The sequence below is a fragment of the Salmo salar genome, chromosome 12, assembly GCF_965601325.2.
Source record: "Salmo salar chromosome 12, fSalSal1, whole genome shotgun sequence".
In the NCBI taxonomy this organism is placed as follows: domain Eukaryota; kingdom Metazoa; phylum Chordata; class Actinopteri; order Salmoniformes; family Salmonidae; genus Salmo; species Salmo salar.
The window spans coordinates 1,953,479-1,974,817 of NC_138302.1; the positions used below are offsets into that span (position 1 = coordinate 1,953,479).

The following is a 21,339-nucleotide window of genomic DNA, read 5'->3' on the forward strand; positions in this document are numbered from 1 at the left end:
TGTCTGTTTCTGTGCTTGACACCTGTCTGTCTGTCTGTCTGTCTGTCTGTTTCTGTGCTTGACACCTGTCTGTCTGTCTGTCTGTCCGTCTGTCTGTTTCTGTGCTTGACACCTGTCTGTCTGTCTGTCTGTCTGTCCGTCTGTCTGTTTCTGTGCTTGACACCTGTCTGTCTGTCTGTCTGTTTCTGTGCTTGACACCTGTCTGTCTGTCTGTCTGTCTGTCTGTTTCTGTGCTTGACACCTGTCTGTCTGTCTGTCTGTCTGTCTGTCTGTCTGTCTGTCTGTCTGTCTGTCTGTGTGCTTAACACCTTGTCCTTCTGTCTGTCTGTCTGTCTGTCTGTCTGTCTGTCTGTCTGTTTCTGTGCTTGACACCTGTCTGTCTGTCTGTCTGACTGTTTCTGTGCTTGACACCTGTCTGTCTGTCTGTCTGTCTGTCTGTCTGTCTGTCTGTGTGCTTTCATAATACTTCTTGACCAATGAGAAGGGGAGGGGAGAATACAAACATCTACAACTTCCTGCCTCAGGAACATCTACCACCCCGTCCCCACGGTAATGTCCCCACGGTAACGTCCCCATTCCCTCCTGTGCAGTGCAGTGCAACCCGAGCTCTATAGTAGTGCCACTACGTCAGGAATATGAACACACGGGAACACTTCTATCATTGGCTATTCTACACAGGAGCCGCATGGCACCCTGGGATAGCCGGCGTAAAGCGGTCAGCTCTTGGTTGGCTGGTTGTCGTGGCGACGCCCGGGAGCTCTAATCCAACATGGCGTCCAGCTGGTCCGCCAGGTCGTCGAACATGCTGCCGATGTCATCTAGAATGTTGACTGTCGTCTTCTCCTCCAGTAGAGAACTGGAGGGAGAGAGGGAGAGAGGGAGAGAGTGAGAGAGAGAGAGAGAGAGAGAGAGAGAGAGAGAGAGAGAGACATTAAACGTAAAAAATCTTCTCAAATCTAATGATACCTCTTAAAGGGGATGTTTACCTAAAATCAAACATTTCTCCAGTGATTCCATACATTAAAACTACACTGAACAACAATATAAAGGCAACATGTAAAGTGTTTCATGAGCTGAAATAAAAAACATCCCAGACATTTTCCAGACGCACAAAAAGCTTAATTCTCTCAAATGTTGTTCACAAATTAGTTTCCATCCCTGTTAGCTCAGCATTTCTCCTTTAAGATAATCCATCTACCTGACAGGTGTGGCATAACAAGAAGCTGATTAAAACAGCATGATCAGTACACAGGTGCACCTTGTGCTGGGGGGGCAATAAAAAGGCCATGCGTAGGTTTTGTCACACGACACAACGCCACGACACAACGCCATTGCCAGAGAATTTAATGTTCATATCTCTACCATAAGCCGCCTCCGACGTCATTCAAGAGAATTTGGCGAATATGGGGCGAATGGTTTGTGGTTGTGAACAGAGTGCCTCATGGTGAAGAATAGGGTTATGGTATGGGCCCCATGGTGAAGGTGGGGTTATGGTATGGGCCTCATGGTGAAGGTAGGGTTATGGTATGGGCCCCATGGTGAAGGTGGGGTTATGGAATGGGCCCCATGGTGAAGGTGAGGTTATGGTATGGGCCCCATGGTGAAGGTGGGGTTATGGTATGGGCCCCATGGTGAAGGTGGGGTTATGGTATGGGCCCCATGGTGAAAGTAGGGTTATGGTATGGGCCCCATGGTGAAGGTGGGGTTATGGAATGGGCCCCATGGTGAAGGTGAGGTTATGGTATGGGCCCCATGGTGAAGGTGGGGTTATGGTATGGGCCCCATGGTGAAGGTGGGGTTATGGTATGGGCCCCATGGTGAAGGTGGGGTTATGGTATGGGCCCCATGGTGAAGGTGGGGTTATGGTATGGGCCACATGGTGAAGGTGGGGTTATGGTATGGGCCCCATGGTGAAGGTGGGGTTATGGTATGGGCAGACATAAGCTACGGACAACAAACCCAATTGCATTTTATCGATGGCAATGTGTGTGTGTGTGTATGTGTGTGTGTGTGTGTCTCCTCACTGGTGTGTGTGTGTGTGTGTGTGTGTGTAGGTGTGTCTCTCCTCACTGGTTGTCTGTGTGTGTGTATGTGTGTGTGTGTGTGTGTGTGTGTGTGTGTGTGTGTGTGTGTGTGTGTGTGTGTGTGTGTGTGTGTGTGTGTGTGTGTGTGTGTCTGTGTGTGTGTCTCCTCACTGGTTGTCTGTGTGATCCTGGTTAATCTTCTGCTCCACAGCTTCCAGAGCTGCAGCCAGAGAGGCGCTGGTCTCCTCCAACCTCTGATGATGCACCTCCTCTTCCTCCTCCTCCTTCACCTCCTCCTCCTCGTTCACCTCCCGTACTTGGGCTGGAGCCTCCTCCTTGGTCTGCTTCTCCTCCATCGCCTCCTCCTTCTCTCTCCTCCTCTCAACTCTCCTCTCCTCCTGCACCTCCTCCTTCTCTTGCCTCCTCTCCTCCTGCACCTCCTCTCTCTTCTCTCTCCTCCTCTCAACTCTCCTCTCCTCCTGCACCTCCTCCTTCTCTCTCCTCCTCTCCTCCTGCACCTCCTCCTTCTCTCTCCTCCTCTCCTCCTGCACCTCCTCCACCTTCTCTCTCCTTCTCTCATTTCTTCTTCTCTCCTCCTGCCCCTCCTCCTTCTCTCTCCTCCTCTCCTTCTGCACCTCCACCTTCTCTCTCCTCCTCTCCTCCTGCACCTCCTCCACCTTCTCTCTCCTTCTCTCAACTCTCCTCTCCTCCTGCACCTGATCCTTCTCTCTCCTCCTCTCCTCCTGCACCTCCTCCACCTTCTCTCTCCTCCTCTCCTCCTCCACCTTCTCAACTTCTCTCCGATCATCTTTTAGTCTTTCTTCCACCTTCTCCTCCCTCTCCTCCACCTCCCTCCCCACCAGCAGGTCGACAGAGAGGCCAGCGATGGAGGAGCGGGGAGGTTTGACGGGGTGAGGGGTGGACCCGGGGGTGGAGGGAGTCTGGGGTGTGGAGGGGCTGGTGGCGGGAGAAGAGGAGGAGGTGGTGTAAGGGAGGCCAGGGGACAAGGAAGGAGGGGTGAGGGTGTCTGGGACAGGAAGAGGTCTAGGGAGAGGGGTAGGGGAGGAGAGAGAGGAGGAAGTGGTGTAAGGGAGGCCAGGGGAGAAGGAGGGAGGGGTGAGGGTGTCTGGGACAGGGAGAGGTCTAGGGAGAGGGGTAGGGGAGGAGAGAGAGGAGGAGGTGGGTTTAGGACCAGTGGGAGGAGGACAGGGTTTGAAGGAGACTTGGGGAGGCGTCCACCGTGGATCTGCTGGGATAAAAACAGAGGAAAAAAAGTTTTAGAAGGTCAGGTCCAGGTAAGGGTGGGGGTTAGAGGGTCCAGGTAAGGGTGGGGGTTGGAGGGTCCAGGTAAGGGTGGGGGTTAGAGGGTCCAGGTAAGGGTGGGGGTTAGAGGGTCCAGGTAAGGGTGGGGGTTAGAGGGTCAAGGTAAGGGTGGTGGTTAGAGGGTCCAGGTAAGGGTGGGGGTTAGAGGGTCCAGGTAAGGGTGGGGGTTAGAGGGTCCAGGTAAGGGTGGGGGTTAGAGGGTCCAGGTAAGGGTGGGGGTTAGAGGGTCCAGGTAAGGGTGGGGGTTAGAGGGTCCAGGTAAGGGTGGGGGTTAGAGCGTCCAGGTAAGGGTGGGGGTTAGAGGGTCCAGGTAAGGGTGGGGGTTAGAGGGTCCAGGTAAGGGTGGGGGTTAGAGGGTCCAGGTAAGGATGGGGGTTAAAGGTCAGGGATTAGGGTTAACCTCACCAGGACAGTCCGCTTCAGGTCCAGGTAAAGGGACCCGTCTGGTCGGTGTGGGAGGGTCCTGCTGCTGTCTCCTCACGGACGCCATCGAGGGTTTGGGCGACACCGGAGGCTTCAGCGGTTTCCTGACTTCTGGCCTATCACAGCTCTCCCTGCGAGAGGCCACATCCCCCTCAGCCTCTGACCCGGTCCGCCTCCTCCGCAGGACGACGCGGTGTGATTGGTCGACTCCTCCATTCACCTGCTGGGGGGCCAACTGGCTGCGATGGGATTGGTCGACGCCGCTCTCGAGTTGGTCAATGCTCTTCCTGCTGCTGTCTGATTGGCCGCTGTCAGGTTTTGCGCTCGCTGGTTGGTCGACGGCGGTTGTGCTAATCTCTGGTTGGCTGCTGCTGGTTGTGCTGTCGTCTGATTGGTCGTTGCTGTGCTCGCGGCTGCGTGGGCGTCGCCGAATGGTGTCTGTCTCGGTCAGAAGGAACTTCTCTGGGGGGTGGGGCTTTCTCCTGGGGACCAATCAGATTGACTTTTAGACATGTCAATGAACTATAATCTGAATAACTGTTAAAGTGATATATACAATTGTAACTGTTACAGACTGATAGAGTTAGACTGGTAGAGTTAGACTGGTAGACTGGTAGAGTTAGACTGGTAGACTGGTAGAGTTAGACTGATAGACTGGTAGAGTTAGACTGGTAGAGTTAGACTGATAGACTGGTAGAGTTAGACTGATAGAGTTAGACTGGTAGAGTTAGACTGGTAGACTGGTAGAGTTAGACTGATAGAGTTAGACTGACAGAGTTAGCCTGATAGAGTTAGACTGGTAGAGTTAGACTGGTAGAGTTAGACTGGTAGAGTGGTAGAGTTAGACTGGTAGAGTTAGACTGGTAAAGTTAGACTGGTAGAGTTAGACTGGTAGAGTTAGACTGGTAGAGTTAGACTGGTAGAGTTAGACTGGTAGAGTTAGCCTGATAGAGTTAGACTGGTAGAGTTAGCCTGGTAGAGTTAGACTGGTAGACTGGTAGAGTTAGACTGGCAGAGTGGTAGAGTTAGCCTGATAGAGTTAGACTGGTAGAGTTAGACTGGTAGACTGGTACAGTTAGACTGATAGAGTTAGACTGACAGAGTTAGCCTGATAGAGTTAGACTGGTAGAGTTAGACTGGTAGAGTTAGACTGGTAGAGTGGTAGAGTTAGACTGGTAGAGTTAGACTGGTAAAGTTAGACTGGTAGAGTTAGACTGGTAGAGTTAGACTGGTAGAGTTTGACTGATAGAGTTAGACTGGTAGACTGGTAGAGTTAGACTGGTAGAGTGGTAGAGTTAGCCTGATAGAGTTAGCCTGTTAGAGTTAGCCTGATAGAGTTAGCCTGATAGAGTTAGCCTGATAGAGTTAGCCTGATAGAGTTAGACTGGTAGAGTTAGACTGGTAGAGTTAGACTGGTAGACTGGTAGAGTTAGACTGGTAGAGTTAGACTGGTAGAGTTAGACTGGTAGAGTTGGACTGGTAGAGTTGGACAGGTAGAGTTAGACTGATAGACTGGTAGAGTTAGACTGATAGACTGGTAGAGTTAGACTGATAGAGTTAGACTGGTAGAGTTAGACTGATAGAGTTAGACTGGTAGAGTTAGACTGATAGAGTTAGACTGGTAGAGTTAGACTGGTAGAGTTAGACTGGTAGAGTTAGACTGGTAGACTGGTAGAGTTAGACTGGTAGAGTTAGACTGGTAGAGTTAGACTGGTAGACTGGTAGAGTTAGACTGGTAGAGTTGGACTGGTAGAGTTGGACTGGTAGAGTTAGACTGGTAGAGTTAGACTTATAGAGTTAGACTTATAGAGTTAGACTGGTAGAGTTAGCCTGATAGAGTTAGCCTGATAGAGTTAGCCTGATAGAGTTAGCCTGATAGAGTTAGCCTGATAGAGTTAGCCTGATAGAGTTAGACTGGTAGAGTTACACTGGTAGACTGGTAGAGTTAGACTGATAGAGTTAACCTGATAGAGTTAGCCTGATAGAGTTAGCCTGATAGAGTTAGCCTGGTAGAGTTAGACTGGTAGAGTTAGCCTGGTAGAGTTAGACTGGTAGAATGGTAGAGTTAGACTGGTAGAGTTGGACTGGTAGAGTTGGACTGGTAGAGTTAGACTGGTAGAGTTAGACTTATAGAGTTAGCCTGGTAGAGTTAGCCTGATAGAGTTAGCCTGATAGAGTTAGCCTGATAGAGTTAGCCTGATAGAGTTAGACTGGTAGAGTTACACTGGTAGACTGGTAGAGTTAGACTGATAGAGGTAACCTGATAGAGTTAGCCTGATAGAGTTAGCCTGGTAGAGTTAGCCTGGTAGAGTTAGACTGGTAGAGTTAGCCTGGTAGAGTTAGCCTGGTAGAGTTAGCCTGGTAGAGTTAGACTGATAGAGTTTGACTGATAGAGTTAGACTGGTAGAGTTAGACTGGTAGAGTTAGACAGGTAGACTGGTAGAGTTAGACTGGTAGAGTTAGACTGGTAGACTGGTAGAGTTAGCCTGATAGAGTTAGACTGGTAGAGTTAGACTGGTAGACTGGTAGAGTTAGACTGGTAGAGTTAGACTGGTAGAGTTAGACTGGTAGACTGGTAGAGTTAGACTGATAGAGTTAGACTGACAGAGTTAGCCTGATAGAGTTAGACTGGTAGAGTTAGACTGGTAGAGTTAGACTGGTAGAGTGGTAGAGTTAGACTGGTAGAGTTAGACTGGTAAAGTTAGACTGGTAGAGTTAGACTGGTAGAGTTAGACTGGTAGAGTTTGACTGATAGAGTTAGACTGGTAGACTGGTAGAGTTAGACTGGTAGAGTGGTAGAGTTAGCCTGATAGAGTTAGCCTGTTAGAGTCAGCCTGATAGAGTTAGCCTGATAGAGTTAGCCTGATAGAGTTAGCCTGATAGAGTTAGACTGGTAGAGTTAGACTGGTAGAGTTAGACTGGTAGACTGGTAGAGTTAGACTGGTAGAGTTAGACTGGTAGAGTTAGACTGGTAGAGTTAGACTGGTAGAGTTGGACTGGTAGAGTTGGACAGGTAGAGTTAGACTGATAGACTGGTAGAGTTAGACTGATAGACTGGTAGAGTTAGACTGATAGAGTTAGACTGGTAGAGTTAGACTGATAGAGTTAGAATGGTAGAGTTAGACTGATAGAGTTAGACTGGTAGAGTTAGACTGGTAGAGTTAGACTGGTAGAGTTAGACTGGTAGACTGGTAGAGTTAGACTGGTAGAGTTAGACTGGTAGAGTTAGACTGGTAGACTGGTAGAGTTAGACTGGTAGAGTTGGACTGGTAGAGTTGGACTGGTAGAGTTAGACTGGTAGAGTTAGACTTATAGAGTTAGACTGGTAGAGTTAGCCTGATAGAGTTAGCCTGATAGAGTTAGCCTGATAGAGTTAGCCTGATAGAGTTAGCCTGATAGAGTTAGACTGGTAGAGTTACACTGGTAGACTGGTAGAGTTAGACTGATAGAGTTAACCTGATAGAGTTAGCCTGATAGAGTTAGCCTGATAGAGTTAGCCTGGTAGAGTTAGACTGGTAGAGTTAGCCTGGTAGAGTTAGCCTGGTAGAGTTAGCCTGGTAGAGTTAGACTGATAGAGTTTGACTGATAGAGTTAGACTGGTAGAGTTAGACTGGTAGAGTTAGACAGGTAGACTGGTAGAGTTAGACTGGTAGAGTTAGACTGGTAGACTGGTAGAGTTAGCCTGATAGAGTTAGACTGGTAGAGTTAGACTGGTAGACTGGTAGAGTTAGACTGGTAGAGTTGGACTGGTAGAGTTAGACTGGTAGAGTTAGACTGGTAGACTGGTAGAGTTAGACTGATAGAGTTAACCTGGTAGAGTTAGCCTGGTAGAGTTAGACTGGTAGAGTTAGCCTGGTAGAGTTAGCCTGGTAGAGTTAGCCTGGTAGAGTTAGACTGATAGAGTTTGACTGGTAGAGTTAGACTGGTAGACTGGTAGAGTTAGACTGGTAGAGTTAGACTGGTAGACTGGTAGAGTTAGCCTGATAGAGTTAGACTGGTAGAGTTAGACTGGTAGACTGGTAGAGTTAGACTGGTAGAGTTGGACTGGTAGAGTTGGACTGGTAGAGTTAGACTGATAGACTGGTAGAGTTAGACTGATAGAGTTAGACTGGTAGAGTTAGACTGGTAGAGTTAGACTGGTAGAGTTAGACTGATAGAGTTAGCCTGATAGAGTTAGCCTGATAGAGTTAGACTGGTAGAGTTAGACTGGTAGACTGGTAGAGTTAGACTGATAGAGTTAACCTGAGAGAGTTAGCCTGGTAGAGTTAGACTGGTAGAGTTAGCCTGGTAGAGTTAGCCTGGTAGAGTTAGCCTGGTAGAGTTAGACTGATAGAGTTTGACTGGTAGAGTTAGACTGGTAGACTGGTAGAGTTAGACTGGTAGAGTTAGACTGGTAGACTGGTAGAGTTAGCCTGATAGAGTTAGACTGGTAGAGTTAGACTGGTTGCGTTAGACTGATAGAGTTAGACTGGTAGAGTTAGACTGGTAGACTGGTAGAGTTAGACTGGTAGACTGGTAGAGTTAGACTGATAGCGTTGGACTGGTAGAGTTAGACTGATAGAGTTAGCCTGGTAGAGTTAGACTGGTAGAGTTAGACTGGTAGAGTTAGCATGGTAGAGTTAGACCGGTAGAGTTAGCCTGATAGAGTTAGCCTGGTAGAGTTAGACTGGTTGCGTTAGACTGATAGAGTTAGACAGGTAGAGTTAGACTGGTAGACTGGTAGAGTTAGACTGGTAGACTGGTAGAGTTAGACTGATAGCGTTGGACTGGTAGAGTTAGACTGATAGAGTTAGCCTGGTAGAGTTAGACTGGTAGAGTTAGACTGGTAGAGTTAGCATGGTAGACTTAGACTGGTAGAGTTAGCCTGGTAGAGTTAGACTGGTAGAGTTAGACTGGTAGACTGGTAGAGTTAGCCTGATAGATGTAGACTGATAGAGTTGGACAGGTAGAGTTAGACTGGTAGACTGGTAGAGTTAGACTGGTAGAGTTAGACTGATAGAGTTAGCCTGGTAGAGTTAGCCTGGTAGAGTTAGACTGGTAGAGTTAGCCTGGTAGAGTTAGACTGGTAGGGTTAGACTGGTAGAGTTAGACTGGTAGAGTTAGACTGGTAGAGTTAGACTGGTAGAGTTAGCCTGATAGAGTTAGACTGGTAGAGTTAGACTGGTAGAGTTCGCCTGGTAGAGTTAGACTGGTAGAGTGGTAGAGTTAGACTGGTAGAGTTAGACTGGTAGAGTTAGACTGGTAGAGTTAGACTGGTAGAGTTAGACTGGTAGAGTTAGAGTGGTAGAGTTAGACTGGTAGAGTTAGAGTGGTAGAGTTAGACTGGTAGACTGGTAGCGATAGACTGGTAGAGTGAGACTGGTAGACTGGTAGAGTTAGCCTGAAAAAGTTAGGCTGATAGAGTTAGACTGATAGAGTTAGCCTGATAGAGTTAGACTGGTAGAGTTAGACTGGTAGACTGGTAGAGTTAGACTGGTAGAGTTAGACTGGTAGAGTTAGACTGGTAGACTGGTAGAGTTAGACTGGTAGAGTTGGACTGGTAGAGTTGGACTGGTAGAGTTGGACTGGTAGAGTTAGACTGATAGACTGGTAGAGTTAGACTGGTAGAGGTAGACTGACAGAGTTAGACTGGTAGAGTTAGACTGATATAGTTAGACTGGTAGAGTTAGACTGATAGAGTTAGACTGGTAGAGTTAGACTGGTAGAGTTAGACTGGTAGAGTTAGCCTGATAGAGTTAGCCTGATAGAGTTAGACTGGTAGAGTTAGCATGATAGAGTTAGACTGGTAGAGTTAGACTGATAGAGTTAGCCTGGTAGAGTTAGCCTGGTAGAGTTAGACTGGTAGAGTTAGACTGGTAGACTGGTAGAGTTAGACTGGTAGAGTTAGACTGGTAGAGTTAGACAGGTAGAGTTGGACTGGTAGAGTTGGACTGGTAGAGTTGGACTGGTAGACTGGTAGAGTTAGACTGGTAGAGTTAGACTGATAGAGTTAGACTGATAGAGTTAGACTGGTAGATTTATACTGGTAGACTGGTAGAGTTAGACTGATAGAGTTAGACTGGTAGAGTATGACTGATAGAGTTAGCCTGGTAGAGTTAGCCTGGTAGAGTTAGCCTGGTAGAGTTAGACTGGTAGGGTTAGACTGGTAGGGTTAGACTGGTAGAGTTAGACTGGTAGACTGGTAGAGTTAGACTGGTAGAGTTAGACTGGTAGACTGGTAGAGTTAGCCTGATAGAGTTAGACTGATAGAGTTGGACTGGTAGAGTTAGACTGGTAGAGTTAGCCTGATAGAGTTAGACTGGTAGAGTTAGACTGGTAGAGTTAGACTGGTAGAGTGGTAGAGTTAGACTGGTAGAGTTAGACTGGTAAAGTTAGACTGGTAGAGTTAGACTGGTAGAGTTAGACTGGTAGAGTTTGACTGATAGAGTTAGACTGGTAGACTGGTAGAGTTAGACTGGTAGAGTGGTAGAGTTAGCCTGATAGAGTTAGCCTGATAGAGTTAGCCTGATAGAGTTAGCCTGATAGAGTTAGACTGGTAGAGTTAGACTGGTAGAGTTAGACTGGTAGAGTTAGACTGGTAGACTGGTAGAGTTAGACTGGTAGAGTTAGACTGGTAGAGTTAGACTGGTAGAGTTAGACTGGTAGAGTTGGACTGGTAGAGTTGGACTGGTAGAGTTAGACTGATAGACTGGTAGAGTTAGACTGATAGACTGGTAGAGTTAGACTGATAGAGTTAGACTGGTAGAGTTAGACTGATAGAGTTAGACTGGTAGAGTTAGACTGATAGAGTTAGACTGGTAGAGTTAGACTGGTAGACTGGTAGAGTTAGACTGGTAGAGTTAGACTGGTAGACTGGTAGAGTTAGACTGGTAGAGTTAGACTGGTAGAGTTAGACTGGTAGACTGGTAGAGTTAGACTGGTAGAGTTGGACTGGTAGAGTTGGACTGGTAGAGTTAGACTGGTAGAGTTAGACTTATAGAGTTAGCCTGATAGAGTTAGCCTGATAGAGTTAGCCTGATAGAGTTAGACTGGTAGAGTTACACTGGTAGACTGGTAGAGTTAGACTGATAGAGTTAACCTGATAGAGTTAGCCTGATAGAGTTAGCCTGATAGAGTTAGCCTGGTAGAGTTAGACTGGTAGAGTTAGACTGGTAGAGTTAGCCTGGTAGAGTTAGACTGGTAGAGTTAGACTGATAGAGTTTGACTGATAGAGTTAGACTGGTAGAGTTAGACTGGTAGAGTTAGACAGGTAGACTGGTAGAGTTAGACTGGTAGAGTTAGACTGGTAGACTGGTAGAGTTAGCCTGATAGAGTTAGACTGGTAGAGTTAGACTGGTAGACTGGTAGAGTTAGACTGGTAGAGTTGGACTGGTAGAGTTAGACTGGTAGAGTTAGACTGGTAGACTGGTAGAGTTAGACTGATAGAGTTAACCTGGTAGAGTTAGCCTGGTAGAGTTAGACTGGTAGAGTTAGCCTGGTAGAGTTAGCCTGGTAGAGTTAGCCTGGTAGAGTTAGACAGATAGAGTTTGACTGGTAGAGTTAGACTGGTAGAGTTAGACTGGTAGACTGGTAGAGTTAGACTGGTAGAGTTAGACTGGTAGACTGGTAGAGTTAGCCTGATAGAGTTAGACTGGTAGAGTTAGACTGGTAGACTGGTAGAGTTGGACTGGTAGAGTTGGACTGGTAGAGTTAGACTGATAGACTGGTAGAGTTAGACTGATAGAGTTCGCCTGGTAGAGTTAGACTGGTAGAGTGGTAGAGTTAGACTGGTAGAGTTAGACTGGTAAAGTTAGACTGGTAAAGTTAGACTGGTAGAGTTAGACTGGTAGAGTTAGACTGGTAGAGTTAGAGTGGTAGAGTTAGACTGGTAGAGTTAGAGTGGTAGAGTTAGACTGGTAGACTGGTAGCGATAGACTGGTAGAGTGAGACTGGTAGACTGGTAGAGTTAGCCTGAAAAAGTTAGGCTGATAGAGTTAGACTGATAGAGTTAGCCTGATAGAGTTAGACTGGTAGAGTTAGACTGGTAGACTGGTAGAGTTAGACTGGTAGAGTTAGACTGGTAGAGTTAGACTGGTAGAGTTAGACTGGTAGAGTTGGACTGGTAGAGTTGGACTGGTAGAGTTGGACTGGTAGAGTTAGACTGATAGAGTTAGACTGGTAGAGTTAGACTGGTAGAGTTAGACTGGTAGAGTTAGCCTGATAGAGTTAGACTGGTAGAGTTAGCCTGATAGAGTTAGACTGGTAGAGTTAGCATGATAGAGTTAGACTGGTAGAGTTAGACCGGTAGAGTTAGACTGATAGAGTTAGCCTGGTAGAGTTAGCCTGGTAGAGTTAGACTGGTAGAGTTAGACTGGTAGACTGGTAGAGTTAGACTGGTAGAGTTAGACTGGTAGAGTTGGACTGGTAGAGTTGGACTGGTAGAGTTGGACTGGTAGACTGGTAGAGTTAGACTGGTAGAGTTAGACTGATAGAGTTAGACTGGTAGAGTTAGACTGATAGAGTTAGCCTGGTAGAGTTAGCCTGGTAGAGTTAGCCTGGTAGAGTTAGCCTGGTAGGGTTAGACTGGTAGGGTTAGACTGGTAGAGTTAGACTGGTAGAGTTAGACTGGTAGACTGGTAGAGTTAGCCTGATAGAGTTAGACTGATAGAGTTGGACTGGTAGAGTTAGACTGGTAGAGTTAGACTGGTAGAGTTAGACTGATAGAGTTAGACTGGTAGAGTTAGACTGGTAGACTGGTAGAGTTAGACTGGTAGAGTTAGACTGGTAGACTGGTAGAGATGGACTGGTAGAGTTAGACTGGTAGACTGGTAAGTTTAGACTGATAGAGTTAGACTGATAGAGTTGGACTGGTACAGTTAGACTGATAGCGTTAGCCTGGTAGAGTTAGCCTGGTAGAGTTAGACTGGTAGAGTTAGACTGGTAGAGTTAGCATGGTAGAGTTAGACTGGTAGAGTTAGCCTGGTAGAGTTAGACTGGTAGAGTTAGACTGGTAGACTGGTAGAGTTAGCCTGATAGATGTAGACTGATAGAGTTGGACAGGTAGAGTTAGACTGATAGAGTTAGACTGGTAGAGTTAGCATGATAGAGTTAGACTGGTAGAGTTAGACCGGTAGAGTTAGACTGATAGAGTTAGCCTGGTAGAGTTAGCCTGGTAGAGTTAGCCTGGTAGAGTTAGACTGGTAGACTTGTAGAGTTAGACTGGTAGAGTTAGACTGGTAGAGTTAGACTGGTAGAGTTGGACTGGTAGAGTTGGACTGGTAGAGTTGGACTGGTAGAGTTGGACTGATAGACTGGTAGAGTTAGACTGGTAGAGTTAGACTGGTAGAGTTAGACTGATAGAGTTAGACTGATAGAGTTAGACTGGTAGATTTATACTGGTAGACTGTTAGAGTTAGACTGATAGAGTTAGACTGGTAGAGTTAGACTGGTAGAGTTAGACTGGTAGAGTTAGACTGGTAGACTGGTAGAGATAGACTGGTAGAGTTAGACTGGTAGACTGGTAGAGTTAGACTGATAGAGTTAGACTGATAGAGTTGGACTGACAGAGTTGGACTGATAGAGTTAGCCTGGTAGATTTAGCCTGGTAGAGTTAGCCTGGTAGAGTTAGACTGGTAGGGTTAGACTGGTAGGGTTAGACTGGTAGAGTTAGACTGGTAGACTGGTAGAGTTAGACTGGTAGAGTTAGACTGGTAGACTGGTAGAGTTAGCCTGATAGAGTTAGACTGATAGAGTTGGACTGGTAGAGTTAGACTGATAGACTGGTAGAGGTAGACTGATAGAGTTAGACTGGTAGAGTTAGACTGATATAGTTAGACTGGTAGAGTTAGACTGATAGAGTTAGACTGGTAGAGTTAGACTGGTAGAGTTAGACTGGTAGAGTTAGCCTGATAGAGTTAGACTGGTAGAGTTAGCCTGATAGAGTTAGACTGGTAGAGTTAGCATGATAGAGTTAGACTGGTAGAGTTAGACCGGTAGAGTTAGACTGATAGAGTTAGCCTGGTAGAGTTAGCCTGGTAGAGTTAGACTGGTAGAGTTAGACTGGTAGAGTTAGAGTGGTAGAGTTAGACTGGTAGACTGGTAGAGATAGACTGGTAGAGTTAGACTGGTAGACTGGTAGAGTTAGACTGATAGAGTTAGACTGGTAGAGTTAGACTGATAGAGTTAGACTGATAGAGTTGGACTGGTAGAGTTAGACTGGTAGAGTTAGACTGGTAGAGTTAGACTGATAGAGTTAGACTGGTAGAGTTAGACTGGTAGACTGGTAGAGTTAGACTGGTAGAGTTAGACTGGTAGACTGGTAGAGATGGACTGGTAGAGTTAGACTGGTAGACTGGTAAGTTTAGACTGATAGAGTTAGACTGATAGCGTTAGCCTGGTAGAGTTAGCCTGGTAGAGTTAGACTGGTAGAGTTAGACTGGTAGAGTTAGCATGGTAGAGTTAGACTGGTAGAGTTAGCCTGGTAGAGTTAGACTGGTAGAGTTAGACTGGTAGACTGGTAGAGTTAGCCTGATAGATGTAGACTGATAGAGTTGGACAGGTAGAGTTAGACTGATAGAGTTAGACTGGTAGAGTTAGCATGATAGAGTTAGACTGGTAGAGTTAGACCGGTAGAGTTAGACTGATAGAGTTAGCCTGGTAGAGTTAGCCTGGTAGAGTTAGCCTGGTAGAGTTAGACTGGTAGACTGGTAGAGTTAGACTGGTAGAGTTAGACTGGTAGAGTTAGACTGGTAGAGTTGGACTGGTAGAGTTGGACTGGTAGAGTTGGACTGGTAGAGTTGGACTGATAGACTGGTAGAGTTAGACTGGTAGAGTTAGACTGATAGAGTTAGACTGATAGAGTTAGACTGGTAGATTTATACTGGTAGACTGTTAGAGTTAGACTGATAGAGTTAGACTGGTAGAGTTAGACTGGTAGAGTTAGACTGGTAGAGTTAGACTGGTAGACTGGTAGAGATAGACTGGTAGAGTTAGACTGGTAGACTGGTAGAGTTAGACTGATAGAGTTAGACTGATAGAGTTGGACTGACAGAGTTGGACTGATAGAGTTAGCCTGGTAGATTTAGCCTGGTAGAGTTAGCCTGGTAGAGTTAGACTGGTAGGGTTAGACTGGTAGGGTTAGACTGGTAGAGTTAGACTGGTAGACTGGTAGAGTTAGACTGGTAGAGTTAGACTGGTAGACTGGTAGAGTTAGCCTGATAGAGTTAGACTGATAGAGTTGGACTGGTAGAGTTAGACTGATAGACTGGTAGAGGTAGACTGATAGAGTTAGACTGGTAGAGTTAGACTGATATAGTTAGACTGGTAGAGTTAGACTGATAGAGTTAGACTGGTAGAGTTAGACTGGTAGAGTTAGACTGGTAGAGTTAGCCTGATAGAGTTAGACTGGTAGAGTTAGCCTGATAGAGTTAGACTGGTAGAGTTAGCATGATAGAGTTAGACTGGTAGAGTTAGACCGGTAGAGTTAGACTGATAGAGTTAGCCTGGTAGAGTTAGCCTGGTAGAGTTAGACTGGTAGAGTTAGACTGGTAGAGTTAGAGTGGTAGAGTTAGACTGGTAGACTGGTAGAGATAGACTGGTAGAGTTAGACTGGTAGACTGGTAGAGTTAGACTGATAGAGTTAGACTGGTAGAGTTAGACTGATAGAGTTAGCCTATTAGAGTTAGCCTGATAGAGTTAGCCTGGTAGAGTTAGCATGGTAGAGTTAGACTGGTAGACTGGTAGAGTTAGACTGGTAGAGTTAGACTGGTAGAGTTAGACTGATAGAGTTAGACTGGTAGAGTTAGACTGGTAGACTGGTAGAGTTAGACTGGTAGAGTTAGACTGGTAGACTGGTAGAGATGGACTGGTAGAGTTAGACTGGTAGACTGGTAAGTTTAGACTGATAGAGTTAGACTGATAGAGTTGGACTGGTAGAGTTAGACGTGCGTAGCCGGTAGAGTTAGCCTGGTAGAGTTAGACTGGTAGAGTTAGACTGGTAGAGTTAGCATGGTAGAGTTAGACTGGTAGAGTTAGCCTGGTAGAGTTAGACTGGTAGAGTTAGACTGGTAGACTGGTAGAGTTAGCCTGATAGATGTAGACTGATAGAGTTGGACAGGTAGAGTTAGACTGATAGAGTTAGACTGGTAGAGTTAGCATGATAGAGTTAGACTGGTAGAGTTAGACCGGTAGAGTTAGACTGATAGAGTTAGCCTGGTAGAGTTAGCCTGGTAGAGTTAGCCTGGTAGAGTTAGACTGGTAGACTGGTAGAGTTAGACTGGTAGAGTTAGACTGGTAGAGTTAGACTGGTAGAGTTGGACTGGTAGAGTTGGACTGGTAGAGTTGGACTGGTAGAGTTGGACTGATAGACTGGTAGAGTTAGACTGGTAGAGTTAGACTGGTAGAGTTAGACTGATAGAGTTAGACTGATAGAGTTAGACTGGTAGATTTATACTGGTAGACTGTTAGAGTTAGACTGATAGAGTTAGACTGGTAGAGTTAGACTGGTAGAGTTAGACTGGTAGAGTTAGACTGGTAGACTGGTAGAGATAGACTGGTAGAGTTAGACTGGTAGACTGGTAGAGTTAGACTGATAGAGTTAGACTGATAGAGTTGGACTGACAGAGTTGGACTGATAGAGTTAGCCTGGTAGATTTAGCCTGGTAGAGTTAGCCTGGTAGAGTTAGACTGGTAGGGTTAGACTGGTAGGGTTAGACTGGTAGAGTTAGACTGGTAGACTGGTAGAGTTAGACTGGTAGAGTTAGACTGGTAGACTGGTAGAGTTAGCCTGATAGAGTTAGACTGATAGAGTTGGACTGGTAGAGTTAGACTGATAGACTGGTAGAGGTAGACTGATAGAGTTAGACTGGTAGAGTTAGACTGATATAGTTAGACTGGTAGAGTTAGACTGATAGAGTTAGACTGGTAGAGTTAGACTGGTAGAGTTAGACTGGTAGAGTTAGCCTGATAGAGTTAGACTGGTAGAGTTAGCCTGGTAGAGTTAGACTGGTAGAGTTAGCTGATAGAGTTAGACTGGTAGAGTTAGACTGGTAGAGTTAGACTGATAGAGTTAGCCTGGTAGAGTTAGCCTGGTAGAGTTAGACTGGTAGAGTTAGACTGGTAGAGTTAGAGTGGTAGAGTTAGACTGGTAGACTGGTAGAGATAGACTGGTAGAGTTAGACTGGTAGACTGGTAGAGTTAGACTGATAGAGTTAGACTGGTAGAGTTAGACTGATAGAGTTAGCCTATTAGAGTTAGCCTGATAGAGTTAGCCTGGTAGAGTTAGCATGGTAGAGTTAGCCTGGTAGAGTTAGCCTGGTAGAGTTAGCCTGGTAGAGTTAGCCTGGTAGAGTTAGACTGGTAGACTGGTAGAGTTAGACTGGTAGAGTTATACTGGTAGACTGGTAGAGTGGTAGAGTTGGACTGGTAGAGTTAGACTCAGACTGGTAGAGTTAGACTGATAGAGTTAGACTGGTAGAGTTAGATTGGTAGAGTTAGACTGGTAGACTGGTAGAGTTAGACTGATAGAGTTAGACTGGTAGAGTTAGCCTGATAGAGTTAGCCTGATAGAGTTAGCCTGGTAGAGTTAGACTGGTAGAGTTAGACTGGTAGAGTTAGCATGATAGAGTTAGACTGGTAGAGTTAGCCTGGTAGAGTTAGCCTGGTAGAGTTTGCCTGGTAGAGTTAGACTGGTAGAGTTAGACTGTTAGAGTTAGACTGGTAGAGTTAGACTGGTAGAGTTAGACTGGTAAAGTTAGACTGGTAGACTGGTAGAGTTAGACTGGTAGAGTTAGCCTGATAGAGTTAGACTGATAGAGTTGGACTGGTAGAGTTGGATTGGTAGAGTTAGACTGGTAGAGTTAGACTGGTAGAGTTAGACTGGTAGACTGGTAGAGTTAGACTGGTAGACTGGTAGAGATGGACTGGTAGAGTTAGACTGGTAGACTGGTAGAGTTAGACTGGTAGAGTTAGACTGATAGAATTGGACTGGTAGAGTTAGACTGATAGAGTTAGCATGATAGAGTTAGACTGGTAGAGTTAGACTGGTAGAGTTAGACTGATAGAGGTAGCCTGGTAGAGTTAGACTGGTAGAGTTACACTGGTAGAGTTAGACTGGTAGACTGGTAGAGTTAGACTGATAGACTGGTAGAGTTAGACTGATAGAGTTAGCCTGATAGAGTTAGCCTGATAGAGTAAGCCTGGTAGAGTTAGACTGGTAGAGTTAGACTGGTAGAGTTAGCATGGTAGAGTTAGCCTGGTAGAGTTACACTGGTAGACTGGTAGAGTTAGACTGGTAGAGTTAGACTGGTAAAGTTAGACTGATAGAGTTAGACTGATAGAGTTAGACTGATAGAGTTAGACTGATAGACTGGTAGAGTTAGCCTGGTAGAGTTAGACTGGTAGAGTGGTAGAGTTAGACTGATAGAGTTAGCCTGATAGAGTTAGCCTGATAGAGTTAGACTGGTAGAGTTATACTGGTAGACTGGTAGAGTTAGACTGGTAGAGTTAGCATGATAGAGTTAGACTGGTAGAGTTAGCCTGGTAGAGTTAGATTGGTAGAGTTAGACTGGTAGAGTTAGACTGATAGAGTTAGACTGGTAGAGTTAGACTGGTAGAGTTAGACTGGTAGAGTTAGCCTGATAGATGTAGACTGATAGAGCTGGACAGGTAGAGTTAGACTGATAGACTGGTAGAGTTAGACTGATAGAGTTAGACTGGTAAAGTTAGACTGATAGAGTTAGACTGATAGAGTTAGACTGATAGAGTTAGACAGATAGACTGGTAGAGTTAGCCTGGTAGAGTTAGACTGGTAGAGTGGTAGAGTTAGACTGATAGAGTTAGACTGATAGAGTTAGCCTGATAGAGTTAGCCTGATAGAGTTAGCCTGATAGAGTTAGACTGGTAGAGTTAGACTGGTAGACTGGTAGAGTTAGACTGGTAGAGTTAGCATGATAGAGTTAGACTGGTAGAGTTAGCCTGGTAGAGTTAGACTGGTAGAGTTAGACTGGTAGAGTTAGACTGGTAGAGTTAGACTGGTAGAGTTAGACTGGTAGAGTTAGACTGGTAGAGTTAGACTGGTAGAGTTAGACTGGTAGAGTTAGCCTGATAGATGTAGACTGATAGAGCTGGACAGGTAGAGTTAGACTGATAGACTGGTAGAGTTAGACTGATAGAGTTAGACTGGTAGAGTTAGACTGATAGAGTTAGACTGGTAGAGTTAGAGTGGTAGAGTTAGACTGGTAGACTGGTAGAGATAGACTGGTAGAGTTAGACTGGTAGACTGGTAGAGTTAGACTGGTAGAGTTAGACTGATAGAGTTAGCCTGATAGAGTTAGCCTGATAGAGTTAGCCTGGTAGAGTTAGCATGGTAGAGTTAGCCTGGTAGAGTTAGCCTGGTAGAGTTAGCCTGGTAGAGTTAGACTGGCAGACTGGTAGAGTTATACTGGTAGACTGGTAGAGTGGTAGAGTTGGACTGGTAGAGTTAGACTGATAGACTGGTAGAGTTAGACTGATAGAGTTAGACTGGTAGAGTTAGACTGGTAGACTGGTAGAGTTAGACTGGTAGACTGGTAGAGTTAGACTGATAGAGTTAGACTGGTAGAGTTAGACTGATAGAGTTAGCCTGATAGAGTTAGCCTGGTAGAGTTAGACTGGTAGAGTTAGACTGGTAGAGTTAGACTGATAGACTGGTAGAGTTAGACTGGTAGAGTTAGACTGGTAGAGTTAGACTGGTAGACTGGTAGAGATAGACTGGTAGAGTTAGACTGGTAGAGTTAGACTGGTAGAGTTAGACTGATAGACTGATAGAGTTAGACTGGTAGAGTTAGACTGGTAGAGTTAGACTGGTAGAGTTAGAGTGGTAGAGTCAGACTGATAGACTGGTAGAGTTAGACTGGTAGGGTTAGACTGATAGAGTTAGCCTGGTAGAGTTAGACTGATAGACTGGTAGAGTTAGACTGGTAGGGTTAGACTGGTAGAGTTAGCATGATAGTGTTAGCCTGGTAGAGTTAGACTGGTAGAGTTAGTCTGATAGATTTAGCCTGGTAGAGTTAGCCTGGCAGAGTTAGACTGGTAGAGTTAGACTGGTAGAGTTAGGCTGGTAGAGTTAGACTGGTAGACTGGTAGACTGGTAGAGTTAGACTGGTAGAGTTAGACTGGTAGAGTTAGCCTGATAGAGTTAGCCTGGTAGAGTTAACCTGGTAGAGTTAGACTGGTAGAGTTAGACTGGTAGAGTTAGACTGGTAGAGTTAGACTGGTAGAGTTAGCATGATAGAGTTAGACTGGTAGAGTTAGCCTGGTAGAGTTAGCCTGGTAGAGTTAGCCTGGTAGAGTTAGACTGGTAGAGTTAGACTGGTAGAGTTAGACTGGTAGAGTTAGACTGGTAAAGTTAGACTGGTAGACTGGTAGAGTTAGACTGGTAGACTGGTAGAGTTAGCCTGATAGAGTTAGACTGATAGAGTTGGACTGGTAGAGTTGGATTGGTAGAGTTAGACTGGTAGAGTTAGACTGGTAGAGTTAGACTGGTAGACTGGTAGAGTTAGACTGGTAGACTGGTAGAGATAGACTGGTAGAGTTAGACTGGTAGACTGGTAGAGTTAGACTGGTAGAGTTAGACTGATAGAGTTAGCCTGATAGAGTTAGCCTGATAGAGTTAGCCTGGTAGAGTTAGCATGGTAGAGTTAGCCTGGTAGAGTTAGCCTGGTAGAGTTAGCCTGGTAGAGTTAGACTGGTAGACTGGTAGAGTTAGACTGGTAGAGTTATACTGGTAGACTGGTAGAGTGGTAGAGTTGGACTGGTAGAGTTAGACTGATAGACTGGTAGAGTTAGACTGATAGAGTTAGACTGGTAGAGTTAGACTGGTAGACTGGTAGAGTTAGACTGGTAGACTGGTAGAGTTAGACTGATAGAGTTAGACTGGTAGAGTTAGACTGATAGAGTTAGCCTGATAGAGTTAGCCTGGTAGAGTTAGACTGGTAGAGTTAGACTGGTAGAGTTAGACTGGTAGACTGGTAGAGTTAGACTGGTAGAGTTAGACTGGTAGAGTTAGAGTGGTAGAGTTAGACTGGTAGACTGGTAGAGATAGACTGGTAGAGTTAGACTGATAGAGTTGGACTGATAGAGTTAGACTGGTAGAGTTAGACTGGTAAAGTTAGACTGGTAGACTGGTAGAGTTAGACTGGTAGAGTTAGACTGGTAGACTGGTAGAGTTAGCCTGGTAGAGTTTGCCTGGTAGAGTTAGACTGATAGAGTTAGACTGGTAGAGTTAGACTGGTAGAGTTAGACTGGTAAAGTTAGACTGGTAGACTGGTAGAGTTAGACTGGTAGACTGGTAGAGTTAGCCTGATAGAGTTAGACTGATAGAGTTGGACTGGTAGAGTTGGATTGGTAGAGTTAGACTGGTAGAGTTAGACTGGTAGACTGGTAGAGTTAGACTGGTAGACTGGTAGAGATGGACTGGTAGAGTTAGACTGGTAGACTGGTAGAGTTAGACTGGTAGAGTTAGACTGATAGAGTTGGACTGGTAGAGTTAGACTGATAGAGTTAGCATGATAGAGTTAGACTGGTAGACTGGTAGAGTTAGACTGGTAGAGTT

At 45.6% G+C, this 21,339-nt stretch overlaps 1 protein-coding gene across 4 annotated transcripts in view; it reads right to left on the minus strand.

The window, feature by feature from the left end:
- Window positions 1-221: 221 nt before the first annotated feature.
- LOC106592062 (uncharacterized) overlaps window positions 222-21,339 on the minus strand; it is a 219,507-nt gene continuing 198,389 nt past the window's right edge. For 3 of the 4 annotated variants that reach the window (XM_082958449.1, XM_045690477.2, XM_082958447.1), the window contains 3 exons: window positions 3,753-4,252; window positions 2,196-3,273; window positions 222-856 (listed from right to left, as the gene is read on the minus strand). In XM_082958449.1, the coding sequence (XP_082814575.1) occupies window positions 760-856; window positions 2,196-3,273; window positions 3,753-4,252 (1,675 nt within the window). In that variant the 3' untranslated portion in view covers window positions 222-759. The remainder of the gene's footprint in view (window positions 857-2,195; window positions 3,274-3,752; window positions 4,253-21,339) is intronic. The other variant, XM_082958448.1, reaches the window with a different exon arrangement.